Source organism: Aphelocoma coerulescens, chromosome 23 (genome assembly GCF_041296385.1).
Source record: "Aphelocoma coerulescens isolate FSJ_1873_10779 chromosome 23, UR_Acoe_1.0, whole genome shotgun sequence".
NCBI lineage: Eukaryota > Metazoa > Chordata > Aves > Passeriformes > Corvidae > Aphelocoma > Aphelocoma coerulescens.
The window spans coordinates 6437369-6463767 of NC_091036.1; the positions used below are offsets into that span (position 1 = coordinate 6437369).

The 26399-nt window shown below is 56.0% G+C and overlaps 1 protein-coding gene across 1 annotated transcript in view; it reads left to right on the forward strand.

Moving 5' to 3' along the window:
• MACF1 (microtubule actin crosslinking factor 1) overlaps window positions 1–26399 on the forward strand; it is a 111123-nt gene that overhangs the window by 15940 nt on the left and 68784 nt on the right. Inside the window, exons 7-40 of the mRNA XM_069035770.1 lie at window positions 1075–1241; window positions 1846–1958; window positions 2051–2157; window positions 2566–2685; window positions 2791–2886; window positions 3127–3254; window positions 3350–3443; window positions 4133–4287; window positions 4391–4667; window positions 5066–5194; window positions 5442–5519; window positions 5648–5809; window positions 6346–6450; window positions 6986–7081; window positions 7410–7535; window positions 9477–9629; window positions 10108–10262; window positions 10650–10776; window positions 11222–11405; window positions 11976–12145; window positions 12403–12581; window positions 12773–12911; window positions 13299–13492; window positions 13629–13791; window positions 14260–14343; window positions 14438–14545; window positions 15204–15302; window positions 15446–15598; window positions 15710–15798; window positions 16214–16349; window positions 19102–24369; window positions 24846–24995; window positions 25355–25570; window positions 25651–25800. Coding sequence (XP_068891871.1) covers window positions 1075–1241; window positions 1846–1958; window positions 2051–2157; window positions 2566–2685; window positions 2791–2886; window positions 3127–3254; window positions 3350–3443; window positions 4133–4287; window positions 4391–4667; window positions 5066–5194; window positions 5442–5519; window positions 5648–5809; window positions 6346–6450; window positions 6986–7081; window positions 7410–7535; window positions 9477–9629; window positions 10108–10262; window positions 10650–10776; window positions 11222–11405; window positions 11976–12145; window positions 12403–12581; window positions 12773–12911; window positions 13299–13492; window positions 13629–13791; window positions 14260–14343; window positions 14438–14545; window positions 15204–15302; window positions 15446–15598; window positions 15710–15798; window positions 16214–16349; window positions 19102–24369; window positions 24846–24995; window positions 25355–25570; window positions 25651–25800 — 9870 coding nt within the window. The remainder of the gene's footprint in view (window positions 1–1074; window positions 1242–1845; window positions 1959–2050; window positions 2158–2565; window positions 2686–2790; window positions 2887–3126; window positions 3255–3349; window positions 3444–4132; window positions 4288–4390; window positions 4668–5065; window positions 5195–5441; window positions 5520–5647; window positions 5810–6345; window positions 6451–6985; window positions 7082–7409; window positions 7536–9476; window positions 9630–10107; window positions 10263–10649; window positions 10777–11221; window positions 11406–11975; window positions 12146–12402; window positions 12582–12772; window positions 12912–13298; window positions 13493–13628; window positions 13792–14259; window positions 14344–14437; window positions 14546–15203; window positions 15303–15445; window positions 15599–15709; window positions 15799–16213; window positions 16350–19101; window positions 24370–24845; window positions 24996–25354; window positions 25571–25650; window positions 25801–26399) is intronic.

Here is a 26399-nt window from a genome sequence, read left to right on the forward strand (position 1 = left end):
TGGGAGGAGGAAGCCAGGGAGCCTGCGTTGCTTTTCCGTGGGCACCCCGGAGAATCCGAGCGGCTCCCATCCTCCCCTTTGTCCGCCTCTTAATTAAGGGGAGGTAATTGTACTAAGTGGGGAGCTGGAGAGGGGAGGGCGAGAAGGAAGCCGTGCCAATCAGGAATATGCTGGCATGCGGGGACATGTGCGTGGCATCACGTGCCAGTCTGGGATTCGCAGCCAGCCCTGTCTGAGGGGTCCGTGACTGTCGCTGTCTTTTGTTGGGAATTGGGTCACAGCACCCCTGCCACCAGCACCCCCTGGCACCAGCGAGGCAGAAGGGGGGATGTCACATCCTTGTCCCCATCCTGCCCTTTTCCCCTGACATGGAGCTGCTCCATGGCTGGAGGACAGGGAGAGATCTCCTCTCCAAGCGCTGTTTCCTGCTTCTAAAGTTGGCGTTTTTCACATCAGGATGCTCCAGGTGGAGCTCCCCTGCCACACCTGCAGCCCCAGCAAGGGATACTGGTGGTGGTCCCTTCTCACTGCCCACCCTGGGTGCTGCTGGGTGGGAATGACCATTCCTGTGGGAGCCGCCGGTGTCCGAGCGTGCTGGGGCTCCTTGTGGTGGGTGCTGGGTACAGGAGGGTGCACAGCGTGTTCGGAGCGGGCAGAGGCAGGAAGGGACCTGCCTGGAGCCTCCCCTCTCCAGGACATTGTGTTCCCAGTGAGGTGTGTCCCTGTCTGGCGGGGACAGGGATGATGTGGAGGGAGCGGCTCTGGCGGTTGTTGGAAGCTGGGGTTTGGTGTGTGGCCAAGCAGCACCTGGTGCCCCTGTGAAATGGGGTTGGCAAAGCTGGCTCTGCCTGCTTGGATCTCCAGCCTGCCCAAACCACATCACCCCAGTGTTCTCCTGCAGCTCCAGTGACCCCATTCCCAAGTTTCTCAGCTCCCCTCTCCCCAGTGGTGACCACGAGTTTCCTCCTGCCCTTTCTGGTAGCCGGGTGTGGGGCAAGCTCATAGAAACTGGATGTGCCTGGTGGAGCTTTCCTTGCTCCTGCATCCTCCCATGGCTGTGCTGCTTCCTTGCAGATCTCCGACATCTACATCAGCGGGGAGCTGGGGGATATGTCAGCCAAGGAGAAGCTGCTGCTGTGGACACAGAAGGTGACAGCAGGTTACATCGGGGTGAAGTGCACCAACTTCTCCTCGTGCTGGAGCGATGGCAAGATGTTCAACGCCCTCATCCACAGATACAGGTAGGCAGGAAGGAGCAGTAGGGAGGGATGAGGATCTCCTGAAAGTCCCTGCCCACCACTGCAGTCAGTGACGGGCTGGAGTGCTTGGAGATGTGGGTGAGGCCGGCAGGGAGCAGTGACTTTTTTGCCTGGAATTATCTCTTCTGCCAGGTGGCTGTGCTGGGGGGGCATGCTCAGAATGAGCAAAAAATACATCAGGCTGCAGGAAAAAAAACATCTTAATGTGGCTGGGGAGAGAGACAGGAGAGAAAAGCTTTTAAACTCCTGAGTGCTGCGGTGGCTACGTGTCAGTGCTGCCCTTTCTCTCTCCATGTGCAGCAGCACTTCCATCCTTTCATCCAGGGATCTTGGAGGTCTCCCAAGCAGCAGTTAAACCTCTCATGGTTCCTTCTTCCTCAGCTGGGACCAAGAGGTTTTCCTTTGCAGCCTGAACCCTGTTCCCAAACAGGATGAGCCAGGGAAGTCCTGCAGCCCAGGTCCCCTTGGAGAGCCTGGGACAGGGGCTCAGACCAACCCTCAGAGCCACCCGTGGCAGCGATGCCCATCCAGGATGCTCTGCCCTGGGCACCTGGCGCTGGTTGTGACTCTGGGGTGTGTCTTGCAGGCCAGATCTGGTGGACATGGAGAGGGTGCAGATCCAGAGTAACCGGGAGAACCTGGAGCAGGCCTTCGAGATTGCCGAGCGCCTGGGGGTCACACGGCTGCTGGATGCCGAAGGTGAGTGGCCAGGGCATGTGATCAGTGCAGGGAGATGCCAGCCTCTCTTCCCGCTCCCTTTCCTCACTGCCTTTCTGCTTTGCTCTTGCCAGACGTGGATGTCCCCTCTCCGGATGAGAAATCCGTGATAACTTACGTGTCTTCGATCTACGATGCCTTTCCCAAAGTCCCCGAGGGAGGAGAAGGGATCAGCGCCATCGTAAGCACTGCTGCAGGCTGGGAGGCTGGTGCAGCCGTTTGGGAGGCAGCTGGGGGTCGTGGGAAGGCTTTGGGAAAGGGTCTGTTCCCTGTGGAAGAGGGCTGAGGAGGGGGAAGAGGCTGAGGGGGAGGAAGGAGCGTCCCCCTTACGGTGTCTGCCCTGTGACCTGCTGGGTGTCTGTAAGGCCACGGCGCTGTCCGGGCTCTGCAGGAAAAAAACTGAGCTTCCAGAGAGCTTCCAGGAGGATCCTCCTCCTTTCCTCCTTCCTGTTGCTGGGATGGCATCACAGCAGGGAGGCCCTGGCGCACGATCCACCCCGTAGCTTGTCCGTGGCTCCTCAGTTCCCTCCGTGCTCTCCCTTATCCTCACGGAGATTTGCCCACCAGCAAGGACATTCTCGCCCCGCAGGAGGTGGATTCGAGGTGGCTGGAATACCAGACCCGTGTGGAGTCCCTCATCTCGTGGATCAAGCAGCACACGATACTCATGTCAGACAAATCCTTCCCCCAGAACCCTGTAGAGCTAAAGGTAGGTCCTGGACAGGGCCCACCCACAGTGTCCCCTGTGCCCAGCGCCGAGGGATGGGTGGTGGCATTCCCCAGGGTGGTTCCTGAGCAGCCTTTCTCATCGCAGGCACTTTATAACCAGTACATACACTTCAAAGAAACCGAAATCCCAGCGAAGGAGCAGGAAAAAGGACAGATAGAGGAGCTCTACAAACTGCTAGAGGTAAGGATCACCCCGGCTGCCTGGAGGCTGGTAGGGGGGAATGTTGTGCTTTTTTAGCAAGACGAAACTGTGCTCGGTTCAGGTTTATTTTGGAATGGAGAAGTGGGAATAACCCTCAGGACTGTGAGGCAGCGAGCAGGACGCTGCCGGAGCGGAGGCAGAGCCCCTCTTCCCTTGCTGTAATCCCCAGCCAGCTCAAGGGAGAGGTGGGAAATGCCAATCTGCTGATGTTTCCCCCAGGTATGGATTGAATTTGGACGCATCAAGTTGCCCCAGGGCTACCACCCCAACGATGTGGAGGAGGAGTGGGGCAAGCTCATCATCGAGATGCTGGAGCGCGAGAAGCTCCTGCGGCCGGCGGTGGAGAGGTCGGTGCTGTGCCCGTGGCAGGGACATCCCCTGCCCCTTCCTGTGGCCACAGGGACATCCAAACCCCCACTCTCATCTCCCTCTGTCATTCCAGGCTGGAATTGCTGCTACAAATCGCTAACAAAATCCAGAATGGTGCTCTGAGCTGTGAAGAAAAGCTCACCCTGGCGAAGAACACGCTGCAGGCTGTGAGTGCGGGCTGGTGTTTCCCCCTCCTGATTTCATTGATTTATTTGTTTTCCTGCTCTTCTTTTGTACCCATCTCCTCCCCTCTCTTCTGCCTGGGCTAGTGGGTTCCCCTGGGCAGTTTTCCTTTCTCTTCTGCCCTTCAGCCTATCACAGAGGTGCTGTAGGGGAGCTGGTGGATACCTGGTGATCCACAGCTCAACTTGGGGATGGGGAATGGTTTTGTTCTCTGGGAATACAGCAAGTGAGGCTGGACATCGGCAGAGGTGCTGCTGTGGAGGAGAACAGCACTTCTGGGAAAGTTTGTTGGATAATTTTTGTTGTATAACGAGGCTTAAAAACCCCCAAATCTATTTTATTTGCCTGGAGGAAAGGACTCAGTGGCAGAGCCTGGGTAGGGAGCAGATTTCTGAAGAGATTTTCTTTGTTATGGGAGAAAGAGATGTTGGTTGAAAGGGCTGGGAGCTAAAAATGGTGATCCCATCTATCCCTGGAAGCTTTCAGTTCATCTCCAGAAGTTCTCCTAAAGGGGTTGTCCTGGGTGGGGTGTGGGGGGATGGATTCATGTTCTGCCCCAGTTAAGCTTGTGCATCAAAAGGCATTTCCAGGCTCCAAGCTGGGCTGCTGTGGTGTTCTCCCTGCCCCTCCTGGGCTGAGGGGACCCAGCCCTGAGTGTCCCTTGTCCCCTCAGGACGCTGCTCACCTGGAGTCGGGGCAGCCGGTGCAGTACGAGTCCGACGTGGTCGTGTACCTGCAGGAGTGCGAGGGGCTCCTCCGCCAGCTGCAGGTGGACGTGCAGATCCTCCGGGATGAGAACTACTACCAGCTGGAGGAGCTGGTGTTCAGGTGACCACGGAGAAGCTTCCTCAGGGGCCGCACGTCTGCTCTGTTTGGGGGAAGGAGGGAGCGCGCCTCCGGCTCCTTATCCACTCCTTGCTTGCTTCCCCAGGATCATGAGGCTGCAGGACGAGCTGGTGACGCTGAGGCTGGAGTGCACCAACCTGTACAGGAAAGGCCACTTCTCCACCCTGGAGCTGGCACCCACGTCCACGCTGAGCACGACGCACTTGAAGGGCGAGCCCCTGACCAAGGGGCTCCACACCTCCTCGGCCTCCTGGTTCCGGAAGCCAATGACCAGGACAGAGCTGGTGGCCATCTCCTCCTCCGAAGATGAAGGCAGCCTCCGCTTCGTCTACGAGCTGCTGGCCTGGGTGGAGGAGATGCAGGTGAGTGCTGGGCTCTGCCTCTGCTCTGACTGATGTGGGAAGCTGCCCTGGGCCTTTTCCTGCCTTTATCTGTGAGCAGCTGCTTTGATGGTTTGTCGTTTTTGGAGATCTGAGGCTTCTGTCTGGAGCTGGTTTTCTCTCTTGTGGTCCTGCTGGCCAGTGGGGATCAGGGGAGCCTTTCAAAGCTGGAAGCAGAGCTGTGCTGATGCAGTCACTTGGTCTTACGTGCGTGGGAAGCTTGCGTAGGCTGGCCCAGCAATACTCAGTGTTGGAGCACTGGCTTAGGATCTTTTCCCAGGACTGGGAGGTGTTTGTTCCCTCTGGGGTGACCTGGGGGGATTCCTGGTGTCCTTCTGAGAGCAGAATGAGCAGTGCTGACCTGAGCCTCTCGGTTTCAGATGAGACTGGAGCGGGCAGAGTGGGGCACCGACCTGCCGAGCGTGGAATCCCAGCTGGAGACCCAGAGGTACATCCACGCCAGCGTGGAGGACCTGGGCTCCAGCGTGAAGGAGGCCAGGATGTACGAGGTACAGTGGGGGACACGGGGCATGGCCCCACACGGGGGGCTGAGGGCATTGGGACCAGCTCTTGTGGGTCACATTCCTGGGACAGAGGTGATTTTTAAGGATGGAGCTTCTGAGTTGATGCAGCGCTGCCCTGAGCCACCCTCTCCACCTCCTCGTCCTCACGCAGAGCTGTGGGGAAAGATTTGGGGTTGGGGTACGGAGTGATGCTGTCCTGTGGGGGGTAATGGCAGCACTTCTCATCCCTCAGGGGAAGATGTCTCCGAATTTCCGCGCCAGCTACACGGAGACGCTGGGCAAGCTGGAGACGCAGTACTGCAAACTGATGGTGAGTGGGCTCCCAGCGCTGCCCAGGGAGCCTGGGCTCCCTGCCTGCTCCAGGGCTGCTGAGAGGGGGAGAAACCCATCAGCTACAGAGCGGGGAAGGAGGAATAATAAATAACTCCTTGTGTCCAGGAAACCTCGAGCTTCCGGCTGAGGCACCTCCAGAGCTTGCACGGATTCGTGTCCCGCGCCACTGCCGAGCTGATCTGGCTGAATGAGAAGGAGGAGGAGGAGCTGGCCTACGACTGGAGTGACAACAACCCCAACATTGCAGCCAAGAAGAATTACTTCTCGGTGAGTGCTGGGAGGGCTTTTGATCCTCTGTGGAACCCTCAGCTCCCAGCAGATCCGAATTCCCAAGGCTGGATGCTCCCTCCCAGCTCACTGAGCTTGTTGCTCCTGAAGGGAGCTGATGGAAGCTCTCCCCAGAGCAGGACATGGAATGAAAGTGTGTGTTCAGTTGAATTGCAATCGAAAAGGCATCAAAAGATGTATTTTTAGCATTATTTTGGAGCTCAAGGCGTCTTGAGCTAGCGGGGGTGAGGGGGGCATGTCTGAGCTAAGGAGGAAAATGAATCCCTCTTTAAAGCAGTATAAATAAATTCCCATCTTTCCACAATCACACTGTCTGGAGCTGAAGAGGTCCCTGGGCAGGTTTCCAGTGCCTGTTTGGCACACAGGAGGCAGATTCCCATCGGGAACGGGGCTGCAGTGCCGTGCTGGATTCCCTGGGATCCGCTGGCACTTCCTGTAGAACTTCCACGCTGGACACATGGTGTGAGCGAGGTCCCGGAGCTGAGGTTTGGACTTTGCCTGTGTCCCTCCTGCAGGAGCTGACAGCAGAGCTGGAAGAGAAGCAGGACATCTTCCGCTCCCTCCAGGACACGGCCGAGCTGCTCTCCCTGGAGAACCACCCGGCCAAGCAAACCGTGGAGGTGAGCGGGAACCTGGGAAAGCCGTGGGGTTTCCAAGGATCAGATCACCTCACCTGGAACTGGCAGACTTGCTGCCCCACCCCACAGGGCCTGAGGAGGTGTTTTGTGGTGGCAGGACACCAGTGCAGCGGTAGAGCTGTTTTATTTCGGGAAGTGGTCGTTCCCAAATAATCCCCACCTCAAATTAAGACACAAGCACGCAGAGCACGAGCCTTTCCCGCAGCGAGGTGATCCAGGGAGTGGCCTTGGCTGCCCTGGAGCCATCCAGGCTTCCAGGGACACTGTGGTGGTGAAGCAAAGGGCTGTGGGAACCTTTTCCATGGGGCAAAAGCCAACCTGTTCCTGCCTCTGGCGTCGTGGCTGTGTGGGACATGGGGACGCTGACACGGGGTCTGCCACCTCCTGTGTCCAAACCCTCCTGGTTGCAGCCAGATTTTGGTCATTTCTGTCCCTCCCTCCAGCTCCTGTGTCCTTCCCGTGCCCTTCCTGGCTGTGAATGCCCCTTTTCCAGCGCCCTTTTCCGTGTTTTCCACAGGCCTACAGCGCTGCCGTGCACACCCAGTGGCAGTGGATCAAGCAGCTCTGCCTGTGCGTGGAGCAGCACGTCAAGGAGAACGCTGCCTATTTCCAGGTATTTGGGACCAAATTCCCTGCATCCCATCTGCTGAATCCCGCTCTGTGAGCCCCCCCTGTGCTGCTGTTCTCCTTGGGGGAGAGGGAAGGAGGGATTCGGGCTTTCTCTGGAATATCTGTTAGCTGCTCCCTGGGCATTGCTAGGGGAAACAGGGATCAGCTTCCCTGTGGTTCTGGCCACCCCCGTGAGAGGATCCTGCCCTTGCAGCCCTAAAGCCAGAGCAGCATCAGGCGCTGCTGGCTGAGCCTTTGGGGTGCTCCTTGCCTGCCCTCAGGCTGCTCAGGGGTGCTTGCCTGGGTTCCTGTGACCCTTTTTGGCTCCGCAGTTCTTCAGCGATGCCCGGGAGTCGGAGACGTACCTGCGGAACCTGCAGGACTCCATCAAAAGGAAATACTCCTGCGACCACAACACGAGCCTGACGCGGCTGGAGGACCTGCTGCAGGACTCCATGGTGGGTTCTCCCACACCCCACCACCCTGCTCCGGTCCAGCAGCGTTGCCTGGGGCACCTCTTGCATCCCCAGGGGGAAGTGGGCTCCTTATCCCCACGGTTTTGGTGGGATGTGGTTTGTTTGCTGCCTCAGGCAGTGATTTGCTTTCCCTCGGAGCTGCTGAGTGGCCTTGGGGTGCAGGCTGTGGTGGCCCCAGCTGCGTGGTGTGGCTGGAGTTGGTTGCTGTCATTTAGAGGCCTCTCTGTGCCCTCAGGGTGAGGAGCAGGGTCACAGCCTGACGTGTGGGCTGCTCCTGCCCCAGCCGTGCCCGTCCTGCCATCCTGCTCGAGCCCTGCTGACAAAGGCAGGGCCCGTCAGATGCTCCTGGTTCTGCTTTGGGGCTGGTGGAGAAACGCCTGCTCTTTATCCAGCCCAAATCCCGTGTTAATCCATCCTGCCGGGTGGGGGAGAGCCAGGGCAGCCTGGCTGTGCCAGGGGCTGATCTCTGAACACGTGGCCTGGCTTAGCTGCAGCAGGGCAGAGCCCGGGCCGTGGCACTGTCACCTTCTTGCCTGATTTGGCCTGAAAAAAACCAACCTAAAAACAACCCCCAAGGAGCAGAGCATCAGCTGGTGTTTGACACCAGGGCCAGGGCAGGATTTGGGCTGTGGGTGAAGCGCTGAGCCGCAGTGGCAGGGTCAGGAGGTGAACAGCAAGTGTGTGGAGGCAGGCGGTCACTCTGCTCTCAGTGCACAGCACAGCTCCCCAGAGTGTCCCCCGTGGCACTGGGGGTGCCCTTACTGGGGGTGAGGGGTGCATCAGCACTGTCTTCTCTCCTGGAGGCCTGGGGGCACCCCCGTCCTCTCTGTCAAGGTCTCGGGGTTGTCCTGGCCTGTCTCCGGCGCTGCCAGGACACAGAGCAGCCAGCCTGGCTCCTGGGGTCTGTGTTTGGGAGCCCTGGAACAGCAGCAGTCTGGCAGGTGCCATCTGGGGTGGGAGAGGCTGTTCTGGGCAGCCAGAGAGTGGCCACAAACCCAGAACTGGGGCAGCTGCTGCCCTGAGCTCAGCTATATTACTCTTTCTTACCTAATAAGTTAAAGTTCTGTTTCTTCCAATCATGCTCCCCGGGGACAGGCACAGGTAGTTTATTTAATCATTTATTCTTTTCTTTTCCTTTTCTTTTTTTAAAAATTATTATTATTTTTTTGTTTTAACCATGAAATTCTCCTGCACTGTCGTAGCACACTAATCAACCCCAGAGTACTGAGCATGAGGGAGAACCTTTTCTGAGATCCCTTTTTTTTTTCCTTTTTCTTTGAAACCTTGGCCACAGCCAGCAACGGGCTGAGCTGTCACTAATCACACGAGCTGCCAGCTGAGCTTTGCCAGCAGTCCCCCTGGGTTGGTCCCATCACCAAACCCAGCAGGGATCTGTAGGATTTGGCAGATTTCTCCCCAAGGCCAGAGGCCTGTGCGATCACTCCACCACGAGCCCCTTCTCCTGAGATGTTTTATCCACATAATTCATCGTCTCCCATTCCAGCTGTTGGTTTAAGCACCCCTTCATCCTCTGCTTTAGAGAAGGGAGCATGCTGCCCTGGGCTCTCCTCCAGGCAACCAAACGTCCCCAGCTTTGGGCTGGACATTGTTCTGCTCCTGGGACTTTGTTTTGGTGGATGTTGCGTTCCCTTTCAAAAGAAAACATTTTCTTGTCCTACCAGCCAGAGAGCCAGAGGTGTGCATGTGGCTTTGCAGGGCAGTGGGAGTAGCAGTGATGTCCGTCCTCCCTCCCATCCCATCTCCTGAGCCCTCCTCCCATCCTGCCAGGGCAGCAGGACCCTCCTGACGTGTTTGCTCAGCCCTTGCAGGCCAGCACTGGGGTGGGGGGAGAGCCGAGATGCCCGGGAGAGACCTCCCCTCACCATCCTCGAGCAACCTGCCCATCCTCCTTCTCCCTGCCAGGATGAAAAGGAGCAGCTCATCCAGTCCAAGAGCTCTGTGGCCAGCCTGGTGGGACGGTCCAAAACCATCGTCCAGCTGCGGCCCAGGAACCCGGAGCACGCCGTGAAGAGCACCATCCCCATCAAAGCTGTCTGTGACTACCGGCAGATCGAGGTGAGTGAGGGCTGGCAGGGCGTTTGTTGTGGCACTTGGGAAGGGAAGGCAGGGGAAGTGACACCCGTGGGGGTTTGGGATGAGCTCTGTAGAGTCTGTCAGTGGAAAGCAGGAGTGGGGAGGCGGAGGGAGGGAAACAGCAGGGCTGTTTTTCCTGGAGAAGATTCCCATGTCTCAGATTCATTCTGGGCAGGAGCTGGAGTCCTTTCCCCTTCCAGGGAGGACAGGCTCCATCAGCCTCAGCCAGACGAGCACGTGGGTGGCAGGCAGCTCCCTTTCACTTCCCCGTCCCTTCCTCTCCGGCACGAGCGTGCCACGCTGCTTGGTGCCATTCCAGGCTGTTGCTTGATTGAAGCAGATCCATCTGGGTATTTTTGGGAGCTGGCTCACCCCCAGGAGAGGGGCTGGCAGCAGGGACAGGCGTGCACGGCCCTGCTGCTGGTCTCTGATGGGGCTGAGGGTGTCGGTGCTGTCGCAGATCACCATCTGCAGGAACGACGAGTGCGTCCTGGAGGACAATTCCCAGAGGACCAAGTGGAAGGTGATCAGCCCCACGGGGAACGAGGCCATGGTGCCTTCTGTCTGCTTCCTGATCCCCCCGCCCAACAAAGAGGCCATCGAGATGGCCAACAGGTGACTTTGGTGGCAGTCGCAGACAGGTGGGGTGGTGGCGTGGGAGGGGAGAGATGTGGGGTGGGAATGGGAAAAGAGTGGGGGATGGAGGAACGAAAGTGATTTGTGGTGGGGAAAGGAATCCCTCGTGGTTCCACAGCTGCAAACTCCATTGCAGCGACTGCTGCTGCAGCTTGCAAACAGAAAAAATGACAACTGGGGAGGAGGGACCCCCCCAGGGATCTCTGGCACTGACCAGCAGGAGCACCACTCCCTGTCTGCTGCCAGACTGGGATCACTGGGATTGATGGGCTGCTGTCTGGCAGTGATGGCTGGAGGATTAATGGGGTCAGGGCTGGGTTTGCTGGAAAGATCCAGGGCTGATGGATCCGCTCCTTCCCCTTGCAGGGTGGAACAGCTGTACCAGAAGGTGATGGCTCTCTGGCACCAGCTCCACATGAACACAAAGAGCCTCATCTCCTGGAACTACCTGCGGAAGGACATTGCCCTGGTGCAGAGCTTCAGCATGGAAAAGGTGTGGAGGAACTTTCCTGCCTGGTTCCAGGGTCGTGCTGCTCTCCAGGCTTCTCTGTGTGGCAGAGGAGATAGGAAAACCAGAGAGTTCAAGATTGGGGAAGTCAAGGGTCTTTACACCTGGAACAGTTGTCGCAGGTTGCAGCTGTGGGGAACAGCGGGGGAAAAGGGGAACAATTTACACCTTGAAAACTTGAGCTTGGGGGTGCTGTGCGAAAGGATTGTGGCTTTTCCCAATAAAAAGAGCACTAGGAGTTTGCTGCTGATGAGAGATTGTGGATTGAGCATTTCATTAGGCAGTGAGCACGGTGGGAGGGAGGCAGGAGGCTGATACAGAGGATTTACCTTTCCTCCTCTGAAAACACTCCCCTGGCGAAGGAAGGCGGTTCGGTTGGTGTGCAGGAAGTTGTTCCTGATGTTTGGATGTGCCCTTTTTCCACCTGCAGCTCAGATCCTTGGCTCAAGGGGAGTGTCAGCAAGCCCTGAAGAGCCTCCAGGCCCACTACGAGGATTTCCTGCAGGACAGCCGGGACTCGGAGCTCTTCTCCGTGTCGGATCGGCTACGCCTGGAAGAGGAAGTGGAATCTTCCAAGGAACACATCCGGCAGCTGCTGGAGTCCATGGAGAACGGTGAGCTTCAAAGGGCCTGATGGCTTAACCAGGAGCTGTGGGAACTCATAAAGGAAGGATTTATGGGGCAGCTTTGTGTTCTTCTTCCTGAGCTGGCTGGGTGATGGTGTGAGCAGCTGCTCTCCTTATTTCTCCATCCATCCATCCATCCATCCATCCATCCATGCATCCCAGTGTTCAGCTTTTGTCCAGCAGTATTCCTGCAGGGAGGCCTTGGCTGTGCAGCTTCAGCTGAGCTGCTGAGTCCTTGTAACCTTGGCAGTGGGTTTAGTCATCGGGATGCATTCCGAGCAAGGAACCCCTCCTGCATTTAGTCTTTGGGAAAACACACGCAGTGGTGGCACTTGTGGCACCGTGAGTCCCTCTAGGACCGAGGACTCCGGCGCGGTTCCCGGTGGCTGGGCTCGTTTCCGGAACGAGATGATTGAATCAACGCGTTTTCCATCCGAGCGGAGATCCCGGTGCCAGCGCGATGCCGCGCTCGGCTCCGGGGGTTCCAGCGGGTCCCGTGTGGGACAGATAATGGCCCGTGGTGCTTGAGCTGCTGTTCTGTGCGTCTCTGACTTGCAGAGGACAAGGATGAGACCGTGGCCAGGACGTACCTGTCCGAGCTGAAGAACATCCGCCTGCGCCTGGAGGAGTGCGAGCAGCGGCTCGTGAGCCGCATCCAGTCCCCGAGCAGCGCCCGGGCAGATGGTGACACCATCCAGGAGAACGCCATCCGCATTGCGGAGCAGGAGGTCAGGCCTGCTGCTGGGAGGTGGGCAGGGGAGGGCCGGGGTGGACGCAGGTCCAAAAATAGCTGTGGCTCCTCTGGAGTGAGTGTGTGGGCGAAGGGTGCGGGGTTTGAGGGAATCTCGCTGCGCAGAAAGCAGCAGGAAAACCTCAGCAGGTGGGCTCCCTGCTTCATTTCCTACCAGCTCCTTTGCCAAGGGCAATCCTGCTTTTTCCCTGCGTGTTCAGGCTCTCCTTTCACGTTCTCTCCCTCCCTCCCCAGCGCATGCAGGAGGATCTGCAGCAGCTGCAGTCGGAGCTCCGGGTTGTGTCCGAGAGGTGCTGCAGCTTCCTGGACAAGGCTCCTGCGGGGCCCAGCACGCCCCACCTGCGTTCAGAGCTGGACTTGGTGGTGAACAAGATGGAGCAGACGCATGGGCTGTCTTCCATCTACCTGGAGAAGTGAGTCGGGATGTGCCTCTGTTCCCAAATACCCTTTTGAGCATTCCCAGTTCACTAAAGGCCTTACTCTGTGCCTCCAGCACGCCTCGTGCTGGGCGTAACCGAGTCCATCCCCCTGCAGCACATGGTGCAGCCTCCAGTTCTCTGCCACATCTGGGATGTCATCGTGCTGCCTCTGTTTGATTTGCCAGGTTGAAGACGGTTGATATCATCATCCGCAACACCCAAGGAGCAGAATCCCTGGTCAAAGGCTACGAGGTGAAGCTGAGCCAGGAGGAGGCCGTTCCCGCTGACCTGGCAGCCATTCAGGCTCACAGGACGGCGCTGCAGGTTGGTGCTGTCGTTTTGTCAAGCAGGGTCCTTCCTTTTTTCCTGCCGAATTTGGACTGTGGGGATGTTTTTCTTGCCTTGATACATGTGAGAGGATTTTGTGCTGCTGGTGTGATATCCCTGATTGCTTTGTAAGTGTAGAGGAGGTGCTGTGGCTGGTGCTCTGTCTGCTTCTGTATGACAGGGCCTGAACCAACCTGACCTGGGAGCATGGTCCCCTTCATTCCACACCTCCTATAACCCCCCAGTTCTTTGCACGTTAAGGACAGTGGGAAAATAAACCCATTAACCCCTTCCCAGCTTTGTCAGCTCCGGGCAGGAGGACATCTCTGACTTTGGTCCCTTCTGCTTTCGGTGCCACCGACCCGGTGCTGGCTCCTTTTGCAGCAATGGCTCGGGGAGGTGAAGGACAAGGGCTCCGTGTTCTCCACGCTGGAGGAGGAGATGGCGAAGGCGAAGGAGGTGGGGGAGCAGCTGTTCCGGCTGAGGCAGGAGCGCAGCATCGACCTGGAGCGCTTCCAGGAGAAGGGGAGCCAGCTGTGGGATCGCTGGCAGCGAGTCTGCGCCCAGATCGAGACCCGGTGAGGAACCTCCTGCCTCTCCTCAGCTTCAGCTGAGGGTTGGGGTCAGGATTGGTGGTGGTCAAATTCCTTCCGGCCGGGATTCCCGCTGGTGGTGTTTCACCCCCTCTTCTTACCTGTGGTGGTTTTCTCTCAGCCACACGGAGCTGGAGAGCATCCAGGAGGTGCTGAGTGATTACCGGCAGTGCCACAGCGCCCTGATCCAGTGGATCGAGGAGATCACAGCCCAGCAGGAGCTGATGAAGCCCGGCCAGGCGGAGGACAGCCGGGTGCTGTCGGAGCAGCTCAGCCAGCAAACGGTGAGGCAGGACCTCGTGATGTCTCGTTGCTGCAGTGACTGTGTCACTTCTCTTCATCTCTGAGCTTGAAAATATGAAAAGCAGCAGGGTAGAGGCTGCAGGCCTGAGCTGGGTGTCTGGGAAGTGGAGGAACTCTGCTTGACTCAAGGTGCAGATGAGGTCTTGCGTGAAAAATTGGAGAGTGTAAAGATTTTACCCAAAAGCACGGGGATGTGAACCAGAATTCTGCTCTCCCCCCATGGCTGCTGTCATAGAATCCCAGAAAGGTTGGGTTGGAAGGGGTCTTCAAGATCCTCTTGTTTCAACCCCCCTGTCTTGGGCAGGGACATCTTCCACTGTCTCAGGTTGCTCCAAGCCCCGTCCAACCTGGCCTTGAACACTTCCAGGGTTGGGGCATCCACAGCTTCTCTGGGCGACAGCTCAGCCAACCTGTCCTGACAACCATTTTTGCTTTGAATTTCCTTGAAGGCTTTGGCTGCAGAAATTGAGAAAAACCAAGCCAAGCTGGACCAGTGTCAGAAATTCTCCCAGCAATACTCGGCCGCCGTCAAGGTACAGTTCCCCCCCTGCCCCTGGGTAGGGCGGGCTGGGCAGGAGCAGCCCCAGTGGAGTTTGAGGATCTCCACATCTCCCCCCACCTTTGCAGGACTACGAGCTGCAGCTGATGACCTACAGGGCCTTCGTGGAGTCGCAGCAGAAGTCGCCCATGAAGCGCCGGCGGATGCTCTCCTCCTCGGATGCCATCACCCAGGAGGTAGGAACCCACCTGAGCTCGGCAGGGGGAAATTCTGGAGGGGGGTCCTTCGACGTGCCCAGCAAAACCGCCCAGCAGCCTCTGTGAAATGAGCTCCTTTCTGCTGAACTCTCTTGTATAAATAAAGTTTCCACCCTCGCTGTTTTTTCCAATAGCCAGAGAGGATGGCTTAGTGCCCTAAGCACCAGGTATGCCATACCTAGACTCCTGGGAACCCCTGGGAACCCCTGGGTCAAATCCAGCGGGGTCGGCTCAGCCCTCCAGCCTTGCGAGGTAAATAACCAGAGCACCATGCAGTGTTGCTGTGTGTGCATCTTTGGGATGAGAACCTTTTAGGGACCCGAGGTCCTGTCTGCTCTGTGTGGATATTAAAGATCCCAGTAGCCCTCTGTAAGAGTTGAGCATCCGTCCCAGTGTCCGTGGCTGGAGTGTCCCCTCACTCCAGTGTCGTGCAGCATGCCTTGTGTGGCCACCACCCTCCCCAGCAGACTTGCTGCGTTCCATTGGTGCCATCCCGGCTCCGCCAGGTGCCCTGGGGGGTTCCCAAGCGAGAGGTGCTGCGTCCGTGTCATGTTCTGTGAAGGACGGCGCTCCGGATCCGCCAGCAGGGACTGATGCACCCCCTTTTCCCTCTGCTTTCCCCTCTCTCCCTTGGCAGTTCATGGATTTGAGGACTCGTTACACAGCCCTGGTGACGCTGACCACCCAGCACGTGAAGTACATCAGCGACGCGCTGCGGCGCCTGGAGGAGGAGGAGGTGAGGGCGTGGGACACGCTCTTCCCACATTCCCTCCGTCCCTAAGGATGCTGCTCCGTGCTGAGGGCACGTCCTGGGCGCTGCCCCACCTCTGGAGATCCCCTTTGACGTGGTTGTCTTCCTCCTTCCTCCCCTGTTTGCAGAAAGTGGTGGAGGAGGAAAAGCAGGAGCACGTGGACAAGGTGAAGGAGCTCCTGGGCTGGGCCCTGGGCTTGAAGCAGAGTGTGCAGGGCAGGACAGCTGCTGCTGGGAGCAGAGAGCTGGGAGACATCGAGAAATCTATCTCAGAGCAGCAGGTAAAGCAGGAGTGGCACCAGACACTGAGGTTTAACTTCTGCTCTTTTTTCACAGCTGAATTAAGCTGATTTCTTTCTTTCTTTCTTTCTTTCTTTCCTTCTTTTTGGCAGGCCCTGAATGAGGAGCTGACTGCGAAGAAGGAGCAGGTCTCTGAGGCCATCAAAACTTCCCAAATCTTCCTGGCAAAGCACAGCCACAAGTGAGTGTGACCCAGGGAGAGCACAGGGGCTGGAGATGAGATTCCTTAGAGCTGGTGGATCCGTGGAATCCAGTGCCTGACTCCAGTTAAAAACAATGATGAGCTCCACGTGACACTTGTCTTCTTCATTGTCTGCAATGAGAAATGTGAAATGCTCAACCCATTTATGCTGTGGGATGATATTAATCCTCTTTAATTGAGATGCAGCCCCGTATATTTGGGGATTTGGTTGTTGCAGTGCAGCTCAGCCTTTGCTCAGTTATCCTGGCAGGTTTTAGCTGAGCTGGGCAAGGAGTAGGGCAGGCAGAGGAAGGGACTCCTGGTGGATTTGGCCTGTTCCTTCACTAGAAGAACATGGCAGCTCTGTGGGGCTGGTTTGGGCAGTATCCTGAGAGATTTCCCCTTCCCCTTGCAGGCTTTCCCAGCCGGAAAAGGACCAGATTTCTGCTCAGATTGGTGCTCTGAAGGAAACCTACCAGGCTCTCTGCAGCAACTCCACGGAGCAGCTCCAGCAGCTCCAGAGCCAGCTGGCTCAGGAGACAGAGCACAAGGTACTGCTCCTGCTCAGCCCCGTGGCTGCACAAACGCGTTTCACTCCTCAGGGCGTGGAGAAGGTTTCATTTTGTTGTGTGTCTCGTGGCCACCGGCCGCTCACAGCCTCTTACCTGCACGTGGTTGCCCTCCCTTCTCCTCCATCCATGGTCACCCAAAGCATCTGGTGGTTCCTGGAGGCCAAGCAGGAGCTGTTCTCCTGCTGCCTTCTGGCTCGATGGGACAGTTGTCCTTTGGTTTCCATCTCTGCCCTCTGCGCAAGGGTTGGCTCGTTCATGCTTGGTGAGCAGGGAATCCTGCCCTGGAAATGGTCCCCTTAAGGAAATCTGTGTCCTCTGAGGAGTGTCCTCTCAGGGCTGTAACCTCAGAGGGCTCAGTCCCACAGGCTTGCAGGGATGCAGGGAGGTGGGACTCACGTGGCCTCGTGGATCTCGGGGCCTGACCAAGGGTTTTTCTCAGCGGTGGCTGAACCAAGCAGCTCTTCCCTGTGGAAGGCAACTGCATTGTCCAGCCCCTCAGCTGACCTGGGAGACCTTCAGGACCTATTCCCTGTTCGTATCCATCCTCGTTCCGCCGGGTAGGGAGGGCTGGAAGCGCATCCCTTATTGCCTCTGTTAGGAGCTGTCGTTCACAGATTTACGTGTGCGTGTTCTCTAAGTGTATATTCATGTGTCAATGGATATTTTTGTGTGTTTGCTTGCTGGCTCCCTGTACCCTGAAGCAGCAGCCCGCTCACATCTGGCTGTGAGACGCAGGTTTTGGCTCTCGGGTCCGTGAGTGAAGCCCTGTTCAAGCCGCTCGTGGGGAGAGGGCGGCAGGGCGGCTTTTTTTGAGATCTGCCTGTGCAGCTTTCACCTAAATACGTAGTGTTTTGCTCCCAACTGGACTTTACAGCACATTCCAGGTGTTCCAGAGCAGGGAATGATCTATTTTATTGAAAGCCCTTTAGCCCTTGTGCTGGCAGCAGAAAGGTGAGCGAGTCATCTTGTTGAGCCGCCACAGATTTGGTGCAGCCTCCCTGTGGAATGGATGCTTTTTTCCTTTCCCTTTTCCTCCCTTTTGGTCAGGAAAATGATGTTAGAGCAAAAGCCTTCTCCAGGGCTTGTCAAGCTGTTTTGGTACAGCACGAGGCTGCTTTGGGGCTGGAACAGTTTTCACTCACGCTCTCGATGAAGCCCAGGCAGCAAAACAAGAGATGGCAGTGGGGCTTCACCTTAAATCCCCGTCTGCAAAACCATCCCTGCGGCTCCGGTGCGGAGCCGTTGCTTCACTGTAGAGGGAGCATGAAGAACTCTTTAACATTTGCTTGCTGGAAACATCCAACTGTCAGAAAGAAGTTACAAAAGACCAAAAAAATGCAAAGCAGAGCGCGCTAAATTGAGCATGATGTGTCCCTGTATGGTTTGTGTTTCATGTCAACTGTTTTTAAGATTAACTGACATCCTTGCTTACAAGTTTAACTAACCCCCCTGGGATTTAAACAAACAAAACACACAAAAGGGAAAGAGGACGGACCTGTGTGTGGGGGTTCCTTTTGCAAAACAAAACAGTCGCATGCTGGACGCTAACCCCAAGCTTTACACTGTGTGTGATACGGCTGAACTGCTCCATAAGGCTCTGTCTTTAACTGCTCAAGGCACACCCTGCAAGTCGGTAAGTAAAAGCCTTTTACTCCCCTCCCTCCCTCCCATCCATGTCCTTTTTTATCTTTCTCTTTTGTTTCCCCCCTTTTCCCCTCTTCGCTGTCTTTCCACGGCTTGTTCATCTCTGAGTATGCACGTCAGGGCCTGGCGATGGTGGTGGAGAGCTTAGGTTGTCCCAGAAGGTTCCTCCTGTCCCCACAGGCAGGGTGTTGGGATGCAGAAGGAATTCATTCCAGAATCCTGATTTCCTTCTCGCTATCCCCACAAAAATCTTGGAGAGCTTGGGCCAGCCTTAGACCCAACCAGTGTCACTGGGAGAAAGCCAAATGTCCGAAGAGCCTTTGAACACAGATACTCTTTACCACCTAAATTATTCCCCTCCCTGTGGGGATAGCAGCAAGAAAAGCCCCTCCAAAAAGCACCTCAGTAGTCGGTGTGATCCCAGTCTGTCCCCATTCCCATGCTGGAACCTCCAACTTGTTCCATTTCTCCCCTGGCCCTGTCTGAGGAGCAGCTTGGAGGTGCTGGAGTGGGCAGAGTGGGGGCCGTGGTCCTGCCTGGGGAGCTGTGCTGCTCCTGCCCTGATGCATGGCTGGGAGCTGCTCCATGGCTCCTGTGCTGCTCCCCAGCTCTCCTGGCACTTGGGATTTGCTTGGGAAGTGCGGGGTCTCTCCAGCATGGCAGGAATCAGCGCTGGGAGAGGTTCCTCCTTACCCCACAGCGGGCGGTTTGGGGGGGGTTTTCTCCGCCGTGAGTGCACGGTGGGATTGGTGTTGTCTTTGCTTTTTAAAGCTGGAGTTGTTGAAGGGCTCTGTTGTGCTTGTTGGTCTCCTGCCCTCTTTCTTCGTGGAGCATTAGGAACGATGCTGAGTTTTGGTGCTTGCTGCTTTGCTGTGTTACTGATGGTGGATATTGGAAGCATCTTGGTGCTGCCCTGGTGATGAACTGGATTTCAAACACTTTGGGACTTTCTAGCCTGTTTGGGGATTTTATGTTTGGTTTTTTGTTGTTTTTTTTTTTTTAACGGAGGCCTCCCTGAAACTCACGCAATGAGTGCTGGAAATGCTGGGTTTTGATTTTAATTCTTCTCCTTCTCTTTCTGTTCCAGGGCAGCGAAGCCGTGGCAGGAGTGATCGATCTTGGCACGGTAGAAATATTCCCTGTCTTTGGTGCCATGCAGAGAGGTCTTATAGATCAGGACACGGGCCTGATCCTCTTGGAGGCCCAGGTGATCACCTCTGACTTAGTTGTCCCAGATACCAGTGAGAAACTCTCCTTGGAGAAAGCTCTGGCAAGAAACATCATCGATCTCAGGGTATTCCAGGTGCTGCAGGAGTTGAAGGATGCTCTCCAGCAGGTGGAAGAAGTCAGATGTGAAGGGAGGCAGCTCCTCCCCGTCGTCACTGCCATAGAAGAGGGGAGGATCAGTGAGAGCACTGGGCTAAAGATTCTTGAGGCTGAGCTCGTCACTGGGGGCTTCAAATTCCAGCGGGGCAGAATCAGCATGGAGACAGCGGTGCAAGAAAGGCTCCTTCCCCCCGAGCTTCACTCCAGGCTTCTGGCTCACCTGGAAGGTGGCAAGGATTTGATTGACCCCAACACTGCAGAGAAAATCACTCTGCCCGAGCTCCTGGAGCGGTGCATTGTCCACCAAGAGACCGGGCTGAGGCTGCTCCCAGTCAAGCAGCTGGCGGGTGGGATGGTGAGCGTGAGGTCAGGCAGGGAGGTCAGCATCTTCCGTGCAGTCCAGGAGGGGCTGATAGACAGGCAGGTGACCATCAGGTTGCTGGAAGCCCACCTCTTCGCCGGTGGCATCGTTGACCCCAGGACAGGACACAGGCTGACCGTGGACGAGGCGGTCAGGCATAATTTGATTGACCGGGATGTGGCCTGCACGCTTCTGATCCGGCAGCTGCAGACGGGTGGGATCATCGACACCGCCACGGGACAGAGGCTGACCATGGATGAAGCCCTAAGGAAGGGGTTGGTAGCTCCAAGGATTGCACTGCTGGTCCTGGAATCCCTGCGGTCCTTCGTGGGGCTCCTGTGGCCAGAGACGGGGGAGATCATCCCGGTTGCAGATGCTTTGGAGCAAGGAATGCTCTCCACAGAGCTGATTCACGAGGTTCTCAGCAAGAGGCGGCTCCTTAGGGCTGTTTTTGTACCGGAAACCACGGAGGTGATGTCCTGGCAGAAGGCGGTGGAGCAGGGTGTCCTGCAGAGAGAGGTGGTGATGAAGCTGAAATCAACAGCCATGCCTGATGTCATGGCCAGCCTGCAGCTCGCTGGCTCTCCAAGCAGGAGCAGGCACGGCCAGAGCTCCCCTGGAAGGAGTCCCACAGGCCACGAGGAGCCTCTGCTAAGGAGTGACGGCGAAAGGCTGATGTTCCACTTGATGACCCACAGCTACATCAACATCCACGATGGCCAGAAGGTGCTCTTGGTGGACTCAGAATTGAACAATCTCACTAAAGCTCTCATCCAAAGCCAAGAAAACGGATCCTGTGCACAGGCGTTGGAAGGCTTTGAGGAGAAAGAGGCAGATGCAGCTCTCAAAAGTGAACCTTGCAATGGTTTGGCTTTGCAGCAGCTTGAGCTTCAGTTTGCTCCTCCAAAAGGTGAAAGTGAGAAGATCCAACCACCCAGAACTGCCTTGGAGAATGGGGAGGTGGTGATAGGACCTGGAAGTCTCCTCTTGGAGGATGCAGAGGATTTCCTGCGTGTGGAAGAGCAGGAGCAGATTTCCAGAGAGCAGGCGGCCATCAGGAGTGAAACTGGTGCTGAATTTGGAAGGGAACAGGTCCCTTCCACAAGCAAGGACAAACATCAGGTAAAATTATTGATGCCAGAACCTCCCAGTGACCTTGACAGTGGATTAGTCAGAGAAACAGAGGAAATGATGATTGAGGCAGAAGGAGAGTCCAAGCCTCCTGCAGAAGATGGAGTGGAAGGTCCCGAAGATCAGAAGAGGGCATTGGAAAGTGGGGCAGTGGTCGTGAAAAGTGAAATCTGCGTAACGATGGGTGTGCCAGAAAGTAGGGACAGGCTGCCAATCGTGGCAGAGAGGTCTCAGGGTGTGAGGGAACCTGAGAGAGAGGCAGAAGATGTTAGAGAGGTTTGTTTGCTGAAGGAGGGAAGAGTTGAAAATGGTGTGCTGGGAGGAGAGGAGGTTGTGCTCCCTGCAACTGGAGAGGCAGCGCCGGCAGACAGGCAAAGCGAGGACATGGAAAGTGTGTTGGAAGTGGAAGAAGGAGAGTGGGAAGAAGTGTTAGGTGATGATGAGGGCGTCGGTGAGCCATCCCTGCCAGCCCCTGGGGAGCAGCAAGCAGAGGACGCTTTGGGAAAGCTCCTGACACAGCTCCAAAGCGGGGGCATCATCCACGAGCAGACGGGCAAGACGCTGCTGCTGGACGAGGCGGTGGCCTCTGGAGTGGTGTCCGGCCACACGGCCGTGAAACTCATGGAGAGGATGAAGATGTTCAGTGGCTTCTTTGACTCTCAGGTGCGTGAACCCTTGACCACCGAGGACGTCATTGAAGAAGGTCTGATGGATGAGAAGCTGCTCCAGAAGGTCCTCGCGTCCGACAAAGCCATAAGCGGTGTCCTTGACCCAGGCAATAACTTTGTCTACTCCGTCAAGGACGCTGCTGCCGTTGGCCTTCTGGACAAGGAGACAGCGATGAGGATCTTGGAAGGGCAGGTGGTTACTGGGGGGATTGTTGACTTGAAACGTGGCAAAAAAGTGTCGGTGACTTTGGCTTCAAAGCTGGGCCTCATAGAGCCAACGAGTCAGACAGAGCTGGTCAAGCTGGAGAAGGCTTCCAAGGGGAAAGGCACTGATGAGGTGACCAGGCAGAAGCTCATTAATTTACAGGCTGAGACCAGTGGAATTGTGGATCCTGAAACCAAACAGCCTTTGACTGTGGCAGAGTCTGTTGAAAAGGGGCTCCTGGAGAAGGAAAAAGCTTTTCAGCTCTTGACCAAGCAGGTTGCTGATGGAGGAATCATCCATCACGTGTCTGGGATGAGGCTTTCGGTGGATGACGCGATGAAACATGGTTTGATCGATCCAGATCTATGCAAGGAGCTCAGGAAAGCTGAAGGTGTGGTCCTGCAGGACTTTGTCCATCCAGCCACGAAGGAGAAGCTGCCCTTGCCCCAGGCAGTGTCACTGGGGCTCGTTAGCCCAGAATTCCAGAGGAAAGTGCAGGAAATCCAGGCCGAGAGCGGAAGCATTCTTGATCCAGCTTCTGGCCAGAGACTGGCGCTGTGTCAAGCAGTGCAGCAGGGCTTGGTGCCCCAGCAGGTGCTGGAGAAAGCTCTGTCATCTTCGGAAATGAGGGAAGGAATTGTAGACCCCGAGACCTGCATGATCGTTCCCTACTCGGAGTTCCTGAAGAAGTGTAAAATCGATATCGAATCCGGCCAGAGGTACCTGGAGGTCCATCCCTTCCAGGCCATCAAGGATGAGGTGACAGGGACCAAGCTGACGTGTGCTGAGGCACTGAGGCTGGGGAAGGTGGACCCCCTGCCCACCCTGAGGCTGCTGCAGGCGCAGGCAGACAGCGGAGGGGTGGTGGAGGGCACCTTCAGCAAGAGGCTGTCCCTGAGGGCGGCTGTGGAACGAGGGATGCTGGACGAGGCCATGGCCAAGGTCATCGCCACCAAGCAGCTCAGGGCTGGGGGAATTGTTGATGCCCCCAGTGGGAAAAGGTTGACTGTGAATGAAGCTGTTGGAAAAGGACTGATCAGCCGAAAACTAGCTGCCGGTCTTCGGGATGTGCAAATATCCGAAGGGAAAGTTGGTTCTGAGGTCAGCAAGGTAGAAAAACCCCAACTTCCACAGGAAAAAATAGAAAAATTATCTCCAAAAGAGGAAGGTGTCATCCCCCCTACCAGATCTGCTGATGGTGCTGAGCCCAAAGCTCAGCCTGAAGCTGTGAGCGATGACACAGCTCAGGGTGCAGCTGCTGCCACTGAGAAATCCCCCAAAACACAGAGAGAAGGGAAGTTAAAACCTCAGGAAGCTTCAGAGGGTGGTGTCTGCCCCCACGATGAACGTCATCATCATCCCCAGACAAAAGTTGAGGTGGCTCCAGAGCACCCCTCAGTGTTGGGGACAGCATCTCTCCCTGAAGAGACAGTGGTGGCAGGGGCTGTGGAAAAAGGGACCCCAGAAGGCAGCTCCCAAGTGAGAGCAGCCAGGGGGAAGGAATCGAGAGAAGAAGTGGATGGAGGGACAGAGAAAGTGGAGGGATCGGGCTTGGAGAAAGAGCAGCTGTTCTTGGGCATGGAAGTGCTTCACAGGGAGGAAGATGATGAGGAGAGGAGGAGGAGGGGGTTTGTAAGTGCAGAGGGAGTTGTGGCAGGTGGAGAAGGTGCAGTGGTGGCTTCTGGGCAAGGAGAGAGAGTGACCAGCGTGGTTCAGGTGACACCAGCAGCCCCGAGGGAATCTGCCAGTGCAGGTCCAGGGAGGGGAGGGATGGGTCCTGCAGAGTCTGGAGAACCCACTGGGGTTCCTGTGGAGCCTGCGGGAGATGAGCTTGCAGGGAAAAAAGCTGTCGAGCACACAGCAAGACAAACCTCTCACACAGAAGGTCCTGTTGAGCAGGAAACAACGAGGGAAACTGAGCTAAAACCTACCCAAAAACAGAAAAGCAAGAAAAAGAAAGCAAAGCAGAGCAGCATTCCAGGGGACAGCGCTCAGCCAGAGAAACCTTCTGCAGAAACGCAGCCCCTTCCTTCTCTGGTTTCCCACGAAATTCCAAGGAAGAAGGGCGAGGAGGAGCGCTCTGTCTCAAGGGTGCCAGAGCCAAAACAGGAATCCAGCATCGAGGCTGCTGCTGGGTTGGCTCGAGACACAGCCAAGCACAGGGATGGAAAAGGAAAGAAAACAATCCTTGAGAAAGATACGGAAACCCCCAGAGAGGATCCAGCGTTCCCTGTGCACCCCGAGCAAGGGGGGGAAGCTCGAGAGGTGAGGAAAGGTGGGATCAAGAATGGTCAGGATTCCTTGGTGGCACTGGGTCTGGAGGAGAGGATGGCTCAGGAAGACACCAGAGTGGGAAGCACCCGGGATGTGTCCAGCACAGCCACCGTGGCACGGGAACTGCCCCAAGACTTAATGATCAGCGAGGAGCCTGCAGAAGTGCAGGAAACCTCTGCAGTCCTGGAGCTTGGAGAGGAGGAACAGCACGAGCAAACAGCTGAGCTCAGAGCAGACCGAGGAGGTGTCCCTGCTCCCCCAAAATCCCCAGGAGAAACCCCCCAGGAGAGGACCAAGCAGCCAGGTCCGGGCGATCGGGGTTTGCTGCTACCTGTGATCATGGAGGGGGAGCTGCTGGAAACCTCAAGGGAGTCCATGAGACCCGCCCAGGTAAGCGAATATTTTTGCTATTTTGGCAATTTTTATGACCTATTTGTGGACATTTGATGCTAAAGCTGTCCGAGGTCCTTGGCACGGAGGGCAGCTGGAGCGTGAGGAGTGGATGTTGCAGTGGATTTGGCAAAGGAGCCGGTGATGTCCAGCTGGAAACGCTCAGTTGTGGCTCCTTTAGCTGGAGCATTAGTGCTCAGTGACTAACAAGTAGAACTCTTTTTTTTTTTTGGCACTTTTGCTGCAACACCAAGAGATCTCTTGCCGTTTACAAGCTTACATTGGAAAGAGAGCCCTGTGTTTTATTTGTCCTGGAGTAAATCTTGTAGATAAGGCCGGCGAGTGGCAAGTCCGTGAGCAGGAATGTCATTAACAGATTTCTCCTTTGGGGGAAAAAAAAAAAAAGAACTTCATATAACACTTTGTCTCTTTGTCTGCCTAAGTCTGAGGCTTTGATTTCCTGTCTGATTCTGCAGATCAAGTTCAGCAAGAAGATGTGTCTGGAGCACGACCAGAGGCTGATATCTTATCTCTCCATGCTCCGAGATATCGAGATGAGAATCAAACGGGTGCAGCCGGCGGAGCAGAATTTGGCAGCCCTGCACGACCTGAGGCAGCAAGCAGAGGTGAGTGAGGCTTGGCTGGTGTCAGACAGAGCTTTCCCCCCCTCTCCCCAGCTTCCTGCACAGCCCTTGCACCCCTCCCTGCTCTGGGAGATTCATCTCAGCTTTTATCAGGCTTTTATATCAAACCTCATCCCTCCTGCTGATCCATCCACCTTCTCCTCCCTGCCCAGACAACAGCCTGAGCTTGGCTGACATGAATTTTACAGCCTGGAGAAAGGCAGGCGAGCAGGGCTGGAGGGTGGTGATGAATTTTTCTAGACTCAATGTTTGGAGCTGCCTCTCCAAAACCCCTGCTGGGTTTTGGCAGCAGGGAGGTGAAGTCACCCTGCCGTAGACGTAACGATGCCGTCTCGCCTCAGGCCCTGGGCGCTGAGCTGCAGGAGCTGAGCTTCCCAGTGAATCAGGAGCTGGATGCTGTGCAGAGGATTGTGGCCAACCCCCCTGAAGAAGTCCCTGAGCAGTTACTGAAGGCTTTGGAGAAGGATGCCAAGAACCTCCAGAAGTCTCTGAGCTCTGCAGAGGAAATCCTGCAGTCCCGGCTGCAGAACCTTCGTGGGGCGGCAGAGGCCAAAAAGGTAGAGCTGGCAACTGTCCCCTGCTGCCCCTCGAGCTTCCCAAAACTCCTCCTTTTAAATGATGAATTTCTGGTTTTAAGGCTGAAATCCTGGCCCACCACGAGACTCTTCAGGGCAAGCTCCAGGAGCTGCTGAGCTGGGTCTCTGGCACCACGGAGTCGCTGGATGACAGCGATTTCCAGCAGGCCACCGATGCCAACAGCTTGAGTCGCTGCCTGCAGCACTACAAGGTAACCATGGCAATGCCCCTAATCCTGCAGGCTGATGGACTTGCTGCCCTGTGCGTAGAGGAGAAGCTTTTAATCCTGCTCCTCTCCCGGAGCCTACCAAGGGTTTTGTTGAGCTTTTGATGGGGTACCCTTCCTTCTTGGAGCAGGGTAGGAGAGCAGAGGAGGCTGCTGTTCTGCTGAGTTCTTTATTTCACAGTCTCACAGCTTCCTTGAAGGCAGAGTTTGAAGGGGGTTACATGATAAAGGCAAGCAGCAACAGCAACAACAGGCAAAACCAGCTTCTTCTATATGCTCTACATGCTCCATATGCTTTTTCTTACAGAAGTGTGGATTATATTTGCTAACTGCCCAATAAGATTAACACACAATTCTAGTTTTCCTTTCCTTAACCTATCCTGGTCTAATTCTAACAGTCATAAGCCTCACACCAGTGTTACACAGGTATTACACAGATTTGCGTGTACAGTTTCTATCAGCTCTTATTGTTTATGTAAACACTCCATCTAATAAATGTGAACAGGATAATTCTATCTATATTTTGTCTAAAGTAAAGAATTCTGTGAAAAGGTAACACTGCTGCAGCAAGAACTGTGTCTAAG